Source organism: Scyliorhinus torazame, chromosome 6, assembly GCF_047496885.1.
Source record: "Scyliorhinus torazame isolate Kashiwa2021f chromosome 6, sScyTor2.1, whole genome shotgun sequence".
Taxonomy (NCBI): domain Eukaryota; kingdom Metazoa; phylum Chordata; class Chondrichthyes; order Carcharhiniformes; family Scyliorhinidae; genus Scyliorhinus; species Scyliorhinus torazame.
In genome coordinates, this window is record NC_092712.1 from 60,788,185 (window position 1) to 60,803,373 (window position 15,189).

A 15,189-nucleotide genomic window follows, 5' to 3' on the forward strand; every position below is an offset into this window, starting at 1 on the left:
GTGGTTACACGAGTAGGTCAGAGGCTTGGAATTCTGTGGTGAGTAACTGTTAGGATAATGGACTAGACCTCAACATTTGTTAGGATACCCAACAAGAAACCCAAACAATTATTTTAAATTTGTAAAACTGAGGAAAGGATACTTCATCCCAGGAATGATTACTCTGACCAATAAGTATCATTTATGTTAATTCACCACATTATCAAAGAAATAGCTTTACCATTATTATTTAAACAGTTCTTAAACAGAAAGAAAAACTTGAACTTACTCGCGACTAACTCCAATTAAGCACCCCAATACAGTTCGAATATCATTGATTAATAAAGTTAAAAAACAGATTACTTGCTTAGCTGTGTAGAGGATTTTGGAGAGGGAGATCCTTTCAAGAGCAGAACAGGACATTTCCACTCAACCTAGTAGCATTTGGCAAAACTGCTGTTCAACTTATAATCCTTCTCTCTTGTCAGCCTCAAATCCTATGGCAAACTGCAAAACTACAGACAGACCTGGGGCGTCATTCTCCGACCCCCCAGAGGTCGGAGAATGGCCGTTGGCCGCCGTGAATCCCGCCCCCGCCGGTTGCCGAAGTCTCCGAAGGGAGAAAAGTCGGCGGGGCGTTAATGTCGCCGCTGCCGCGGAGAATGTCACGGGTCTGCGCAAGGCAGCCGATTTTCGGCCTGCCGATATTCTCTCTTCCGGATGGGCCGAAGTCCTTTTCATCGGCGTGACCCGGTGCTCCAGGCTCACGCCGACCAGCGTGGAGGTGAGTGACGGCCTGGGGGGTTGGCTCTGGGCAGGCAATGGCGTAGCCGCAGTCTGAATGCGTGAGGAGAGGTGTGTCTCGGGTTGTGTGTGTGTGTGTGCGGCGGGGGGGTGGGGGGGGGGTGGTTAGAGTAGGCTGGGGTCCGGGGGAGTGCCGGGAGGGGGTCCGTGCCGGGGTGGAGGTTGGGGGGGGGGTCCGTGCCGGGGTGGAGGTTGGGGGGGGTCCGTGCCGGGGTGGAGGTTGGGGGGGGGGGCCCGTGCCGGGGTGGAGGTTCGGAGGGGGGTCCGTGCCGGGGTGGAGGTTGGGGGGGGTCCGTGCTGGGGTGGAGGTTGGGGGGGGGGGGGGGGGTCCGTGCCGGGGTGGAGGTTGGGGGGGGGGTCCGTGCTGGGGTGGAGGTTGGGGGGGGGTCCGTGCTGGGGTGGAGGTTGGGGGGGGGGTCCGTGCCGGGGTGGAGGTTGGGGGGGGGTCCGTGCTGGGGTGGAGGTTGGGGGGGGGTCCGTGCCAGGGTGGAGGTTGGGGGGGGGGGGGTCCGTGCTGGGGTGGAGGTTGGGGGGGGTCCGTGCTGGGGTGGAGGTTGGGGGGGGGGGTCCGTGCCGGGGTGGAGGTTGGGGGGGGGTGGTCCGTGCCTTGCCGGGGTGGAGGTTGGGGGGGGTCCGTGCCGTGCCGGGGTGGAGGTTGGGGGGGGGGTCCGTGCCGTGCCGGGGTGGAGTTTGGAGGGGGGTCCGTGCTGGGGTGGAGGTTGGGGGTTGGGGGGGTCCATGCTGGGGTGGAGGTTGGGGGGGGGGGGTCCGTGCTGGGGTGGAGGTTGGGGGGGGGGGGGGGTTCCGTGCCGGGGTGGAGGTTGGGGGGCGGTCCGTGCCATACCGGGGTGGAGGTTGGGGGGGGGGTCCGTGCTGGGGTGGAGGTTGGGGGGGGGGGTCCGTGCCGGGGTGGAGGTTGGGGGGGTGGGGTCCGTGCCATACCGGGGTGGAGGTTGGGGGGGGGGTCCGTGCCGTGCCGGGTTGGAGGTTGGGGGGGGGGTCCGTGCCGTGCCGGGGTGGAGGTTGGGGGGGGTCCATGCTGGGGTGGAGGTTGGGGGGGGGGGTCCGTGCCGTGCCGGGGTGGAGGTTGGGGGGGGGGGGGGGGTGTCCGTGCCGGAGTGGAGGTTCGGGGGGGGGTCCGTGCTGGGGTGCAGGTTGGGGGTTGGGGGGGGGCGGGTCCGTGCCGGGGTGGAGGTTGGGGGGGGTCCGTGCTGGGGTGGAGGTTGGGGGGGGGTCCGTGCTGGGGTGGAGGTTGGGGGGGGGTCCGTGCCGGGGTGGAGGTTGGGGGGGGGTCCGTGCCGGGGTGGAGGTTGGGGGGGGGTCCGTGCCGGGGTGGAGGTTGGGGGGGGTCCGTGCCAGGGTGGAGGTTGGGGGGGGGGGGGGTCCATGCTGGGGTGGAGGTTGGGGGGGGTCCGTGCTGGGGTGCAGGTTGGGGGTGGTCCGTGCCGGGGTGGAGGTTGGGGGGGGGGTCCGTGCTGGGGTGGAGGTTGGGGGGGGGTCCGTGCCGGGGTGGAGGTTGGGGGGGGGGGGGTCCGTGCCGGGGTGGAGGTTGGGGGGGGGGGGTCTGTGCCGGGGTGGAGGTTGGGGGGGGGTCCGTGCCGTGCCGGGGTGGAGGTTGGGGGGGGGGTTCGTGCCGTGCCGGGGTGGAGGTTGGGGGGGGGGTCCGTGCCGGGGTGGAGGTTGGGGGGGGGTCCGTGCCGTGCCGGGGTGGAGGTTGGGGGGGGGGTCCGTGCCGTGCCGGGGTGGAGGTTTGGGGGGGGGTCCGTGCCGTGCCGGGGTGGAGCTTGGGGGGGGGTCCGTGCCGTGCCGGGGTGGATGTTGGGGGGGGGGGTCCGTGCCGGGGTGGAGGTTGGGGGGGGGGTCCGTGCTGGGGTGGAGGTTGGGGGGGGGGGGGGTCCGTGCCGGGGTGGAGGTTGGGGGGGGGGTCCGTGCTGGGGTGGAGGTTGGGGGGGGGGTCCGTGCCGAGGAGGGGGATGGGAGGGCAAGTGAGTTGGGCCACCTGGCCAGGTGCCAGCCTCCAACAGTTGGACCCATGCGGTCCATGCCACCTGGCTGGGGGGAGGAGGGGATATGGGCAATGATGACATGTCGTCGTTCCCCTCCCCCCCCACCAGGCCGTCATGTTTTCAGATCATCCAGCGATGTTGGCCGCTGTGGTGGCAGCCGCTCATGTCTATGTTGCCCTGGATGAGGAGGAGGAGGAGGAGGAGCGTGCCAGAGAGGCGGCGCAGGCTGCCGCAGAGGGGCAGGCGGCAGCCGCCTAGGCTGGAGGGACACCTGACCGACAGGACGAGGAGGGGGAGGAGGACGTCGCGGCCCCACGGCAACGGAGGCACCCGAGGGCGCCCCGTGTGTACCGGCCACGGCAGTCATACCAGGACCTCACGGACCGGGAATGCAGGAGGAGACTCCGGATGAGCCGGGAAACCGTGGCACACATCTGCCACCTGCTGGCACACCTGTCACCGCGTGGCACTGGCGGGGGACACCCTCTCCCCGTGTCCGTCAAGGTTACGGTGGCCCTGAACCTTTATGCAACGGGGTCATTCCAGGCACCGAGTGGGGACCTGTCCAGCATATCGCAGACATCGGTGCACCGGTGCATCCGGGCAGTGACAGATGCCCTATATGCCATGGCGCACCGCTACATCCGCTTCCCCGTGGACCGGGCCAGCCAAGATGCCCGGGCCGTGGGCTTCTCTGCCGTGGCCGGGTTCCCCATGGTCCAGGGCGCGATCGATGGGATGCACGTCGCCGTGCGGCCACCTGCAGATAACAGGGCCGTGTTCACCAATAGGAAGGGGACCTATTCGATGAACATACAGGTGGTCTGCGACCACCGCATGATGATCCTGCACGTCTGCGCCCGTCACCCAGGCAGTGTACACGACTCATTCGTGTTGTCGCGGTCATCCATCCCCGGCATGTACGAGGGACGCCATCCCCGGCTGAGGGGCTGGTTGCTGGGCGACAGGGGCTACCCATTGCGATCGTGGCTGATGACGCCTATACGGAGGCTACGCAATGAGGCGGAGAACCGCTACAATGATGCCCATGTAGCGACAAGGGGAGTGATCGAGAGGTGCTTTGGCGTGCTGAAGATGCGTTTCAGGTGCCTGGACCTCTCTGGGGGCGCCCTCCAGTATCGGTCAGATAGGGTCGGCCGCATCATTGTGGTGTGCTGCGTCCTGCACAACATAGCCCAGCAGAGGGGCGATGTGCCGCAGGCAGAGGAGGGCGGCGTGGAGGAGCAGCAGGAAGAGGCCCAGTCCTCCCCAGATGAGGGGGATGGGGGCAATGGTCAGGGCAGACGGGGTAGACACAGGCGGGTGGCTGTCCACCGTTACCGGCTGGCCCAGCGGGCACGGGACAGACTGATAGACGCCCGCTTCACTGACTAGATGGGCGTGGGAATCGGGTAGTATGGCCACAGACCGCACACCATGGCAACAGCCGACCACCCACACCCCCCACCCATCCACCCACCCAGCACCCTCACCCCCCGCCCCAACCCCACCCACCCCACCCGCATGCACCCCCCCCCATTGCCGATCCACCTGCGGCACAACGGGCCGGGCTCACACAGTTGCGGGTGGACGCGTGTCTATCGCAGGCCATGGAGGATGATGACAACCCGCCCTGCGATGAGCTCCTGGCTCTACATCGTTGGACTATGTCTGACCCATGGCCACAGTACCACCATCCACCCGGACCATCCCTGCATGCGGCTGTGACACTGCAGCGCACGGTCCCGTCCTCTGCCCGGGGGATGTTGATGGCGGCCCAGGGGGAAGGGGGCAGAATCACCTGGGGCTGAGGTAAGACCACCCCTCACACACACACTTGCGCTCAACGTACATGACACCCCCGCACACTGTGGACAGAGCACAAAGGCAGCTTCGGTAGGTGTAACATTGACTTTAATAACCAAAGGAGTTCATGCACGTGCCCTAGCCCCTAAAACTCATCTGTGTCCTGCACCCGTGCCAACTTACTCAGTGTCTAATTGTTTGGCCTTACGGGCCCTTTGACTACGTCTACGTGGTTCCCCAGACGGTACAGCAGAACTGGAGGTGGACTCCTGTGATTCCTGCCCTCTGACACTGGATCCCTTTGGCGGCCGTTTCCTGGGGCGTCCTGGCCTAGATGGGCCAGGCTGCGGCCCGGGCGACTGGGATGGCGAGCTGCCAGCCTGTCCTGCCCGTTGCCCACCCGATGCACCTGGGACGGAAGGGGGGGGGGGTCCGAGGTGTCGCGGTGTACCGGGACCTCCCCTACAGAGGGAGCCGGGACGGACCACACCACCTCCTCCTCCCTCGGGGTGCCCGATGGCCCCCAGGCCTCTACATGGGTGGGGAATGCGAACGGACTGGCCATCCGACGCCCCCCCGACATCTGCGCTGCCAGTCCTGGAGGCCCGTGCTGGTATCGACAGGAGTCTGCAGGTTTGCAGCCATGGAGCCCAGGGGGTTGGCAAACCCTGTCTGTGACAGTGCGACGCCGGCTCGCACATGGCCACTGGCGCCGATGCCCTCAGCGATGGCCTGCAGAGACTGGGCCATGGCCTGCTGAGACTGGACTATGGCGTTGAGCGCCTCTGCCATCTGGCGCTGGCACTGGCTCTTGGCCTCCTGTGAGAGGGCAGCCATTTCCTGGGCCACAGACGCTGCCTGCACGGAAGGCCCCAGGCCTCGCAAACCGTTCCCCATGTCTGACACCGTCGCACCCATTGCCTCCACCGCGGACGCCACCCGTGTGGTGTCGGCCTGGGTGGCACGCATGACCGGCACCACTCCCAGCTCCTGGACGCGGGTGGACTCCGCCACCTGCGACCGCAGCCGCCGCAAGCCGCCCGTCACCCTCTTCGCTCGTCTCCGGGTCGGTGGTTGCATCGGATCTATGTGTGGGTGTGGTAACTGCAGGAACCCGGGATCCATCTGGGCGGCAGATGTTCGCTTGGGCTGGGCTGCCCTCCGACCGCCCGGTCCCTCTGCTGCTCCTACCTCCACCTGCTGTACCGGGACGGCTGTGTTGTGCGCACCAGTGAGTGTACCAGACGCCTCATCACTAAAGTGCCCAACCGAGGTGAGTGTTTCTGCGATGGTGGAGGGTGTTGGTGACAGCAGTGGCGTTGTGTCATGCTCTTCGTCCCACTCTGAGTCCATGGCACTTTGGGGTGGGGGTTCGTCTCCACCCATCCACTCTGAGTCACTGTCCGGTATTTCGTCTTCCTGGGTAGTGCTGTCCCGGGTAGGGGTGTCCTGGGTAGTGGTGTCCTGGGTAGTGGTGTCCTGGGTAGTGGTGTCCTGGGTAGTGGTGTCCTGGCTCGGATGTGACGGGGGCCTGTGGCTGCCCCCCTCGTCGCTGGGTGGTCGCTCCCGCACGTAACGGGCGTGTCGTCTCCCTGTTGCTCCAGGTCTCTCCGTCACCCGTGGTGTGCGAGGGGCATCCTGCGGGCGTCGCATGCTGGAGGGTCCGGGTCTCTCCGTCTCCCGTGGTATCCGAGGGGCATCCTGCGGGTGTCGCATGCTGGAGGGTCCGGGTCTCTCCGTCTCCCGTGGTCTCCGAGGGGCATCCTGCGGGCGTCGCATGCTGGAGGGTGCGGGTCTCTCCGTCCCCTGTGGTCTCCGAGGGGCATCCTGCGGGCGTCGCATGCTGGAGGGTGCGGGTCTCTCCGTCTCCTGTGGTCTCCGAGGGGCATCCTGCGGGCGGTCTGCATCTGCGGGGATGGGTGCCTGGACGTTTGGTCCTGCGATACACAATGAAGCATGCATGGTTAGACATCAGGCAGTGATCAGGTGATACGGTGGAGGGGGATATAGGGGAGGGGGGATATGGGGACGGGCTGTCGGTGGCTCACTCGCTAGTACACCCCCGACCTCTGCATCAGCAACCTCCCGGTCCTCAGGTCCGCCAGCCAGTTCCAGGGCCCTTTCCTCGTGTACGGTCAGTGGCCTCTCATCAGCGGGCCCTCCTCCAGTCCCCACATGCTCCCTATTGTTGTGTGCGCGCTTCTCCTGTGGGGGGGGGTGGGGGGCAGGGGTAAAAGGCAACAGTGTTAGGCAGGTATATGAGTGCACGCCATCGGTTGCGCGTGCATTGCAGAGGTTAAGGTTAGGGCTGGATTCACTTGGGGATATGGGGGAGGGGGGGATATGGGGGAGGGGGGGATATGGGGGAGGGGGGATATGGGGGAGGGGGGATATGGGGGAGGGGGGATATGGGGGAGGGGGGATATGGGGGAGGGGGATATGGGGAGGGGGGATATGGGGGAGGGGGGATATGGGGGAGGGGGGATATGGGGGAGGGGGGATATGGGGGAGGGGGATATGGGGAGGGGGATATGGGGGAGGGGGGATATGGGGGAGGGGGGATATGGGGGAGGGGGGTATGGGGGGAGGGGGATATGGGGGAGGGGGATATGGGGGAGGGGGATTTGGGGGAGGGGGATATGGGGGAGGGGGATATGGGGGAGGGGGATATGGGGAGGGGGATATGGGGGAGGGGGATATGGGGCAGGGGGATATGGGGGAGGGGGGGATATGGGGAGGGGGGATATGGGGGAGGGGGGATATGGGGGAGGGGGGGTATGGGGAGGGGGATATGGGGAGGCTCACCCTGCCTGCTCTGACGAGGTCGTTCACCTTCTTGTGGCACTGGGTGCCTGTCCGTGGTGTCAGGGCCACAACGGTGACGGCCTCTGCCACTTCCCTCCACAGACGCCGGATGTGGCGTGGGGCAACTCTGCGGCCGTGCCCGGGATACAGGGCGTCCCTCCTCTGCTCCACCGCGTGCAGGAGCGCCTCCACATCGCGTGACTCGAACCTCGGGGCTGAGCGACGGCCAGCCATCCAGTCGGGTGTTGCGGTCGGGTGGGGGGGGGGGAGCAGCGCGGCCTTATGAGCCGTCACGCCGTGCAGCGCGTATGACGCTGCACGGCGTGAACCACTGCGCAAGCGCGGATCCCGTTACGTCGCTGCTAGCCCATTTCGGGCCAGAGACTATCGACCCATTTTTCCGACGTGACGCAAGTCGGATTTGCGCCGTTTTTTGCGCCGATCGGCGGACTTTCCGCCGATAACGGAGAATTTCGCCCCTGGTTCCTCCCATTAATGACATCATCTGTGTCACATTAAGTTGTTACGTGACCTGCTTAGCTAGGATTAAATACAACCCCTCATAAATTATCTACTCTCCAGGGAATCGCCAGTAATCATAACAATGTTCCATTAGCCCTCTATATTTAAATAAGTAGATGGTTAGAAATCTTGGTTACCTCACTTTTTATGACTTCTTCATTCAGCAGTCACATGGTCTGGATAATTTAATCTGGGTTCGTTAATAATATTACTGCAACAAATATATACCTCAACCCAGGTTTTTAAAAACCTTACTACAACAGATATAAAATACAATAAATATCAGTTTCTACATTCATCACAGTAACCAATGTCCTGATTCCCCCAAGCCTGACCACCATTTACAAAAAAGAAGACAGGACTGCAATGGAAAACTTTCCATTTGCCTGGCTGAGTGCAGCTCCAACAGCACTCAAGAAGCTCGACACCATCCAGGACAAAACAGTTCACTTGAGTGGCACCCAATCTACCACCTTAAACATTTACTTCCTCCACTACTTTTAAACGTGTAACAAAATATTCTTTTAAAACAAAGGATATTAAGTAATAATAGATGTCAGCTGAAACAGATTATGCAGACATAATTTAAAGTATACATTTTGTTTCCTTTTTAAAAGCGGTTTTCGCGCTCCTCTGCCGGCGTGCCACACTGCCGCTGGACGGGCGCAGCGGGGCATCCTGGGGTCGAGAGGGAAGGTGGGATGAACACTGGCATTCCCGGCCCGTGGCCACGGAGCCCCGGGCTTGCTGGACAGGAGGCACGTGTGCACATCAGTCCCCCTCTATCCCACCCCCCTGCACTCGTGTAGACGTCTCTTCCCATCCCCACTCGTCACACCACCACCCCCTGTACCAGGTTACAGCTCCACCACCGCCTGGCATGACACCCCCCTCTTCCTCCACTTCTAACGCACATTGGTATCAATGTGTATCATCTACAAGATGCTCGGCAACAACTCACCGAGGCTTCTTAGGCACCACCTTCCAAACCTGTGAGCTGTACCACCTCGAAGGACAAGGACAGCAGTATCATCCCCACCTGCAAGTTCCCCTCCAATCACTCACCATTCCTGACTTGGAAATATATTGTCATTCTTTCGCTGTCACTGGGTGAAAACCCTGGAACTCCCTCCTGAACAGCACTGTGGGTGTCCCCGCATGACATGGATTGCAGCAGTTCAAGAAATTGGCATACCACCATCTGCCCAAAAGCAGTTAGGACATAGGAAGAGCGGCACGGTGGGGGCAGTGCTTAGCACTGCTGCCTCACGGTGCTGAGGATCAAGGTTCGATCACGGCCCCAGGTCACTGCCTGTGTGGAGTTTGCACATTCTCCCCATGTCTGCGTGGGTCTCACCCCCACAACCCAAAGCTGTGCAGGTTAGGTGGATTGGCCACGCTAAATTACCCCTTAATTTATTTTTTAAAAACAGTTAGAAATAGGAATAAATGCTGGCCTAGGCAACAATGTCAACATCCCATGAAAGAGTAATTTAAAAAAGCCTATTCACGGCCAATTGGCCATTATATGGCTGAGGGGCAGCTGGTGCTCCCTTGGCGGGCTCCCTCAGGCTTCTTAACAAGGAGGATTGAAATATGGTGCCTCGTATAATTCAGCCCAAGGTCTGTGTGCAAGGGTAGGAACAACAAATGGCAAGTGCTGTTCACTTGTTGCTAGCTACCAAATCTGAGCCAGTATGAAAGCTGATAAAAAAATCCCTTCCTTGGAAAGAACTGAAGATGATTTTTTAAAAATATGTTCATGTGAAAATCCCCTAGTTGCCACAGTCCGGGGCCTGTTCGGGTACACAGAGGGAGAATTCAGAATGTCCAAATTACCGAACAGCCCGTCTTTCTAGGACTTGTGGGAGGAAACCGGAGCACCTGGAGGAAACCCACGCAAACACGGGGAGAACGTGTAGACTCCGCACAGACAGTGACTCAAGCCGGGAATCGAACCTGGGACCCTGGCGCTGTGAAGCCATAGTGCTAACCACTATGTTACCGTGCTGCCACGGTAAATTGGTAAATATAAACATCATTACAAGAATAACTAGATTATTTTAATTTGCTGAAGAGTAGATTTATAGGGGGCGATTCTCCTAAATGGAGCCCAAGTGTTCGCACCGTCCTGAACGCCGTCGCATTTCATGACGGCGCGAACCGGGCCCAGGTATGACCTATTCTGTCCCCCACAGGGGGCCAGCACGGCGCTGGAGCGGTTCACGCCTCACCAGCCTCCTTTCCCGCCACCAAATGGGCGCCGCGCCAACCCGCGCATGCGTGAGGGACTTCTTTAGCGCGCCGGCCCCGACTCAACATGGCGTCGGTGTTCAGGGGCCGGCCGCGCAGGGAAGTAGGCCCGGCAGGGGAGAGGGTGGCCCGCCGATCGGCGTATCCGCACGGCCGCTCGGCCCATCCGGGCCGGAGAATCGACGGCCCCGCAGATTCCAGCGGCCGGCGCCGTGCCAAACGCGCTGGCGCAAATGGCGGCGATTCTCCGCACCTCGGAGAATCGCATTGCCGGCGATTCTCCAGTCCGGCGCAGGGCTCGGAGAATCACCCCCATAGTGTCCTTCAGGGAACAGAATTGTAAATACATCAGTTGGAAATAAAACTACATTTGTAAATAGATTTTGCCACTGAGTGAAATAGGAAATTTTGCCACTGAGTGAAATCTCTCATGTTCCGAAGGATTGCCAAGTAATAATTTGGATGCATAATATCACTTCAGGAAATCAACCTGCCATCTACTGACTGCGATGTCAAACACCTCAAAACTCCAATATTCCTTTAACCTGATTTGCATGAAGCTCCCAACTTATGATCCATATTTCACACAAATAATTTTTCCATATGTGGAACAATGATTGAAACTATGTGATGATCATTTGTTGGTTAATAATGCACTTGAACAACTACAGGGAACGTCAGATTCAAACTTGAAGGCAATGCATAAATTTCACACCCCTGCCATCACAAAACATGTTTGCCATGTTCTTTTTCATTTGCAGTGAAACCAGTCTCACCAAAAAAAACAAAAAGGGGTTTCCGAACAGATCCTAGATTAATTTTCCATTTCAATTAAATTGATTGGTCATCCCTGTATATCAAGAAGTCACAAAATGCCTGCCCTTTGCACAAGTTACTGCTTCTATTGATGTGTTACAAAGGAACTGAGAGCTAACCTTTAATTGTATCGAAATAGTTTCAGACAAACTAGAAGCATTTTAAAATGCTTGCAGACTGTAAACAGGAGAGTTCCTGACTGACATCTGGGGTGGAATTCTCCACAATCGGCGCGATGTCCGCCGACCGGCGCCAAAAACGGCGCGAATCAGTCCGGCATCGCGCCGCCACAAAGGTGCGGAATCCTCCGCATCTTGAGCGGCCGAGCCCTAACCTTGAGGGGCTAGGCCCGCGCCGGACTGATTTCCGCCCCGCCAGCTGGCGGGAAGGGCCTTTGGTGCCCCGCCAGCTGGCGCAAAACTGACTTTGCCAGGCGGCGCATGCGCGGGAGCGTCAGCGGCCGCTCACGGCATCCCCGCGCGTGCGCAGTGGAGGGGGTCTCTTCCGCTTCCGCCATGGTGGAGACCATGGCGAAGGTGGAAGGAAAAGAGTACCCCCACGGCACAGGCCCGCCCGCGGATCGGTGTCCCCGATCATGGGCCAGGCCACCGTGGGGGCACCCCCCGGGGCCAGATCGCCCCGTGCCCCCCCAGGACCCTGCCCGCGCCGCCTTGTCCCGCCGGTAAGAGAGGTGGTTTAATCCACGCCGGTAGGACAGGCATTCCAGCGGCGGGACTTCGGCCCCTCCGGGCCGGAGAATCGCTGGGGGGGGGGGGGATATCCCGCCCCCGCCGAATATCCGGTGCCGGAGAATTCGGCAACCGGCAGGGGCGGGATTCACGCCAGCCCCCGGTGATTCTCTAACCCAGCGGGGGGGGGGGTCGGAGAATCTCGTCCCAGATCTATTGTCCTTTATTATACAAATCCAATGTGCTGAACTATCTGTCTTCAATACACTAGAAAACAACTCTGTCAACCTCCTTTCAACAAATGTTTACAAACGATAACATCTGTGTCAAATGAAAAGACGGGAGAGGCTGCAGTAGTGAAATCATGAATTTGTAACTGTTTAAATTTCATGCGTTTAAAAATGGAATTTTCCCAGCAAGCATAAAGCAATTGCTGCATGTCATAAAAGAAAACAAAATAAAACTTAAAAGATCTATAAAGGTTGCCAATTAGTTACAAACAGAAAAAGGAGCCCATCACTTCTACACTTACGTTACAACAGTAATATAGACAAGCATATTCACAGAGTGTGCAAATTCCTACCTGAAGGCAAATAGCAAGATTCACTCTGCAGCCAAATGATGTACTAACTGCTCGTGGGTTAAGATTCAGATCCTTAAATAACTTAGAAAAAGACTGGGTGAGCGCTATTCGAGGGCGTTCTTCGGCAACAACAACACAGGTTCGTACTCGAGATAGATCCAATCCTCTTGTCTAAAGGCAGAAAACACAACAAATTGGCAAACGATAAAGCAAACAAAAACATTTGACCATGGAAAAAATGTTAACGGTCAGGGTGAAAAATTGGCCATAAATGTTTATTGATCTTCTGCGGAATTTGGCAATCTTGCTATTTCCAACAACACGGCCACAGATATTGTAATTTAGCACGTAAATGTCACCCTATCAACGGGGTCAAATATTTGCAGCCATTCCAACATACACCTGCCCTCCAACAGTGGGAATTTTATTTTTTTCTTATTTGTTCCTTGGTTGTGGAAATCACCGGCAAGATCAACATTTACTGTCCATCCCTAATACACCAGAAATGGCGAGAAACTGAACAACAATCCAGCATAGCACAGGCATTTACAGGCTGGCCTGTGGCGAGTTCACAGGTAAAAATTATGCATAGCCGTTATTGGAAGCCAAGACTAAAATGTACTTGAATTTCATAGAATTGTATAGAATGTACAATGCCATTTTTTGGACACTAGGGGCAATTTAGCATGGCCAATCCACCTCGGCTGCACATCTTTGGACTTTTTCATGTTTGGAAAATGTTACCGCAGGAAATCTTACCATAAATATATATTCCTGTAAAATATAATGGATTTAGAATAATAATGAATAATTTGATGTGGGTTTTGACCATCGTTTTTTTTTTAAAGCCGTTCCAAAAAAACAGCAAGTGAAGAAACTGAAGTCCAACACTGTCAGGGGTTTGAAAAGGTTAAATAATTGACCGGTTCTTCTAGCTTTCTTATGTATCTTAGCCAATAAATTCCTTTAAATCTATTCTCCACTTCCCCTCCTCAAATTGTTTCATTAGGCTTCACCATTTAAGCAGGTCGAGCTAATTAAAATTCAAAAATTGCAATAGTGAGTCTTTTTGATAGAACGACAACAATATCAGTAGTTTAAAGAGCATTTCTGGCTTTTGGCAAACAAAAATAAAATCAACAAATTTGTACACTGACAGGACATGGTTGAATATAAAATTAGCTCTGCACCCCCTGGGTATCTGCTCCACCAGAGTAAGACTGGTGGAATGGAATCTTCTGTAACTGACCATTGGTGAATTTTCAGTAACTCGAGCATCCAGCTTGTAACCCAAACTACAAGGTTTGCTCTTGTGCCTGGGTTCGTAGCAGTGTTTTGGTGCCCGCCACACTTCCATAAGGATGATGCAGTGATCAATGGGGCTGTTCTAAATGGTGGCTATCTAGGCTGCAATGCTGCCCAGAACTTCCAAGCACACCCTGCCACGTGCACAGCTGAGTAGGCCATTATGCTGGCTTCCAGCATGTGCACAGCATACTCTGGGTTCCAGTGATAGAACATTAGAACATAGAAAAATACAGCACAGAACGATGTTGTGCCGAACCTTTGTCCTAGATTAATCATAGATTATCACTGAATTTACAGTGCAGAAGGAGGCCATTCGGCCCACTGAGTCTGCACCGGCTCTTGGAAAGAACACCCTACCCAAAGTCAGCACCTCCACCCAACACTAAGGGCAATTTTGGACACTAAGGGCAATTTATCATGGCCAAATCACCTAACCTGCACATCTTTGGACTGTGGGAGGAAACCGGAGCACCCGGAGGAAACCCACGCAGACACGGGGAGGATGTGCAGACTCCGCACAGACAGTGACCCAAGACGGAATCGAACCTGGGGCCCTGGAGCTGTGAAGCAATTGTGCTATCCACAATGCTACCGTGCTGCCCTTAAGAACAAATAAATCTACACTATATCATTTTACCGTAATCCATGTACCTATCCAATAGCTGCTTGAAGGTCCCTAATGTTTCCGACTCAACTACTTCCACAGGCAGTGTATTTCATGCCCCCACTACTCTCTGGGTAAAGAACCTACCTCTGATATCCCTCCTATATCTTCCACCTTTCACCTTAAATTTATGTCCCCTTGTAATGGTTTGTTCCACCCGGGGGAAAAGCCTCTGACTGTCTACTCTATCTATTCCTTTGATCATCTTATAAACCTCTATCAAGTCACCCCTCGTCCTTCTCCGTTCTAATGAGAAAAGGCCTAGCACCCTCAACCTTTCCTCGTAAGACCCACTCTCCATTCCAGGCAACATCCTGGTAAATCTCCATTGCACCTTTTCCAAAGCTTCCACATCCTTCCTAAAATGAGGTGACCAGAACTGTACACAGTACTCCAAATGTGGCCTTACCAAAGTTTTGTACAGCTGCATCATCACCTCACGGCTCTTAAATTCAATCCCTCTGTTAATGAACGCTAGCACACCATAGGCCTTCTTCACAGCTCTATCCACTTGAGTGGCAACTTTCTAAGATGTATGAACATAGACCCCAAGATCTCTCTGCTCCTCCACATTGCCAAGAACTCTACCGTTAACCCTATATTCTGCATTCATATTTGTCCTTCCAAAATGGACAACCTCACACTTTTCAGGGTTAAACTCCATCTGCCACTTCTCAGCCCAGCTCTGCATCCTATCTATGTCTCTTTGCAGCCGACAACAGCCCTCCTCACTATCCACAACTCCACCAATCTTCGTATCATCTGCAAATTTACTGACCCACCCTTCAACTCCCTCATCCAAGTCATTAATGAAAATCACAAACAGCAGAGGACCCAGAACTGATCCCTGCGGTATGCCACTGGTAACTGGGATCCAGGCTGAATATTTGCCATCCGCCACCACTCTCTGACTTCTATCGGTTAGCCAGTTTGTTATTCAACTGGCCAAATTTC

At 57.0% G+C, this 15,189-nt stretch overlaps 1 protein-coding gene across 7 annotated transcripts in view; it reads right to left on the minus strand.

Moving 5' to 3' along the window:
• LOC140424813 (disco-interacting protein 2 homolog C) overlaps window positions 1–15,189 on the minus strand; it is an 803,805-nt gene that overhangs the window by 95,152 nt on the left and 693,464 nt on the right. For all 7 annotated transcript variants that reach the window (XM_072508262.1, XM_072508265.1, XM_072508267.1 and 4 more), the window contains one exon: window positions 12,264–12,434. In XM_072508262.1, the coding sequence (XP_072364363.1) occupies window positions 12,264–12,434 (171 nt within the window). The remainder of the gene's footprint in view (window positions 1–12,263; window positions 12,435–15,189) is intronic.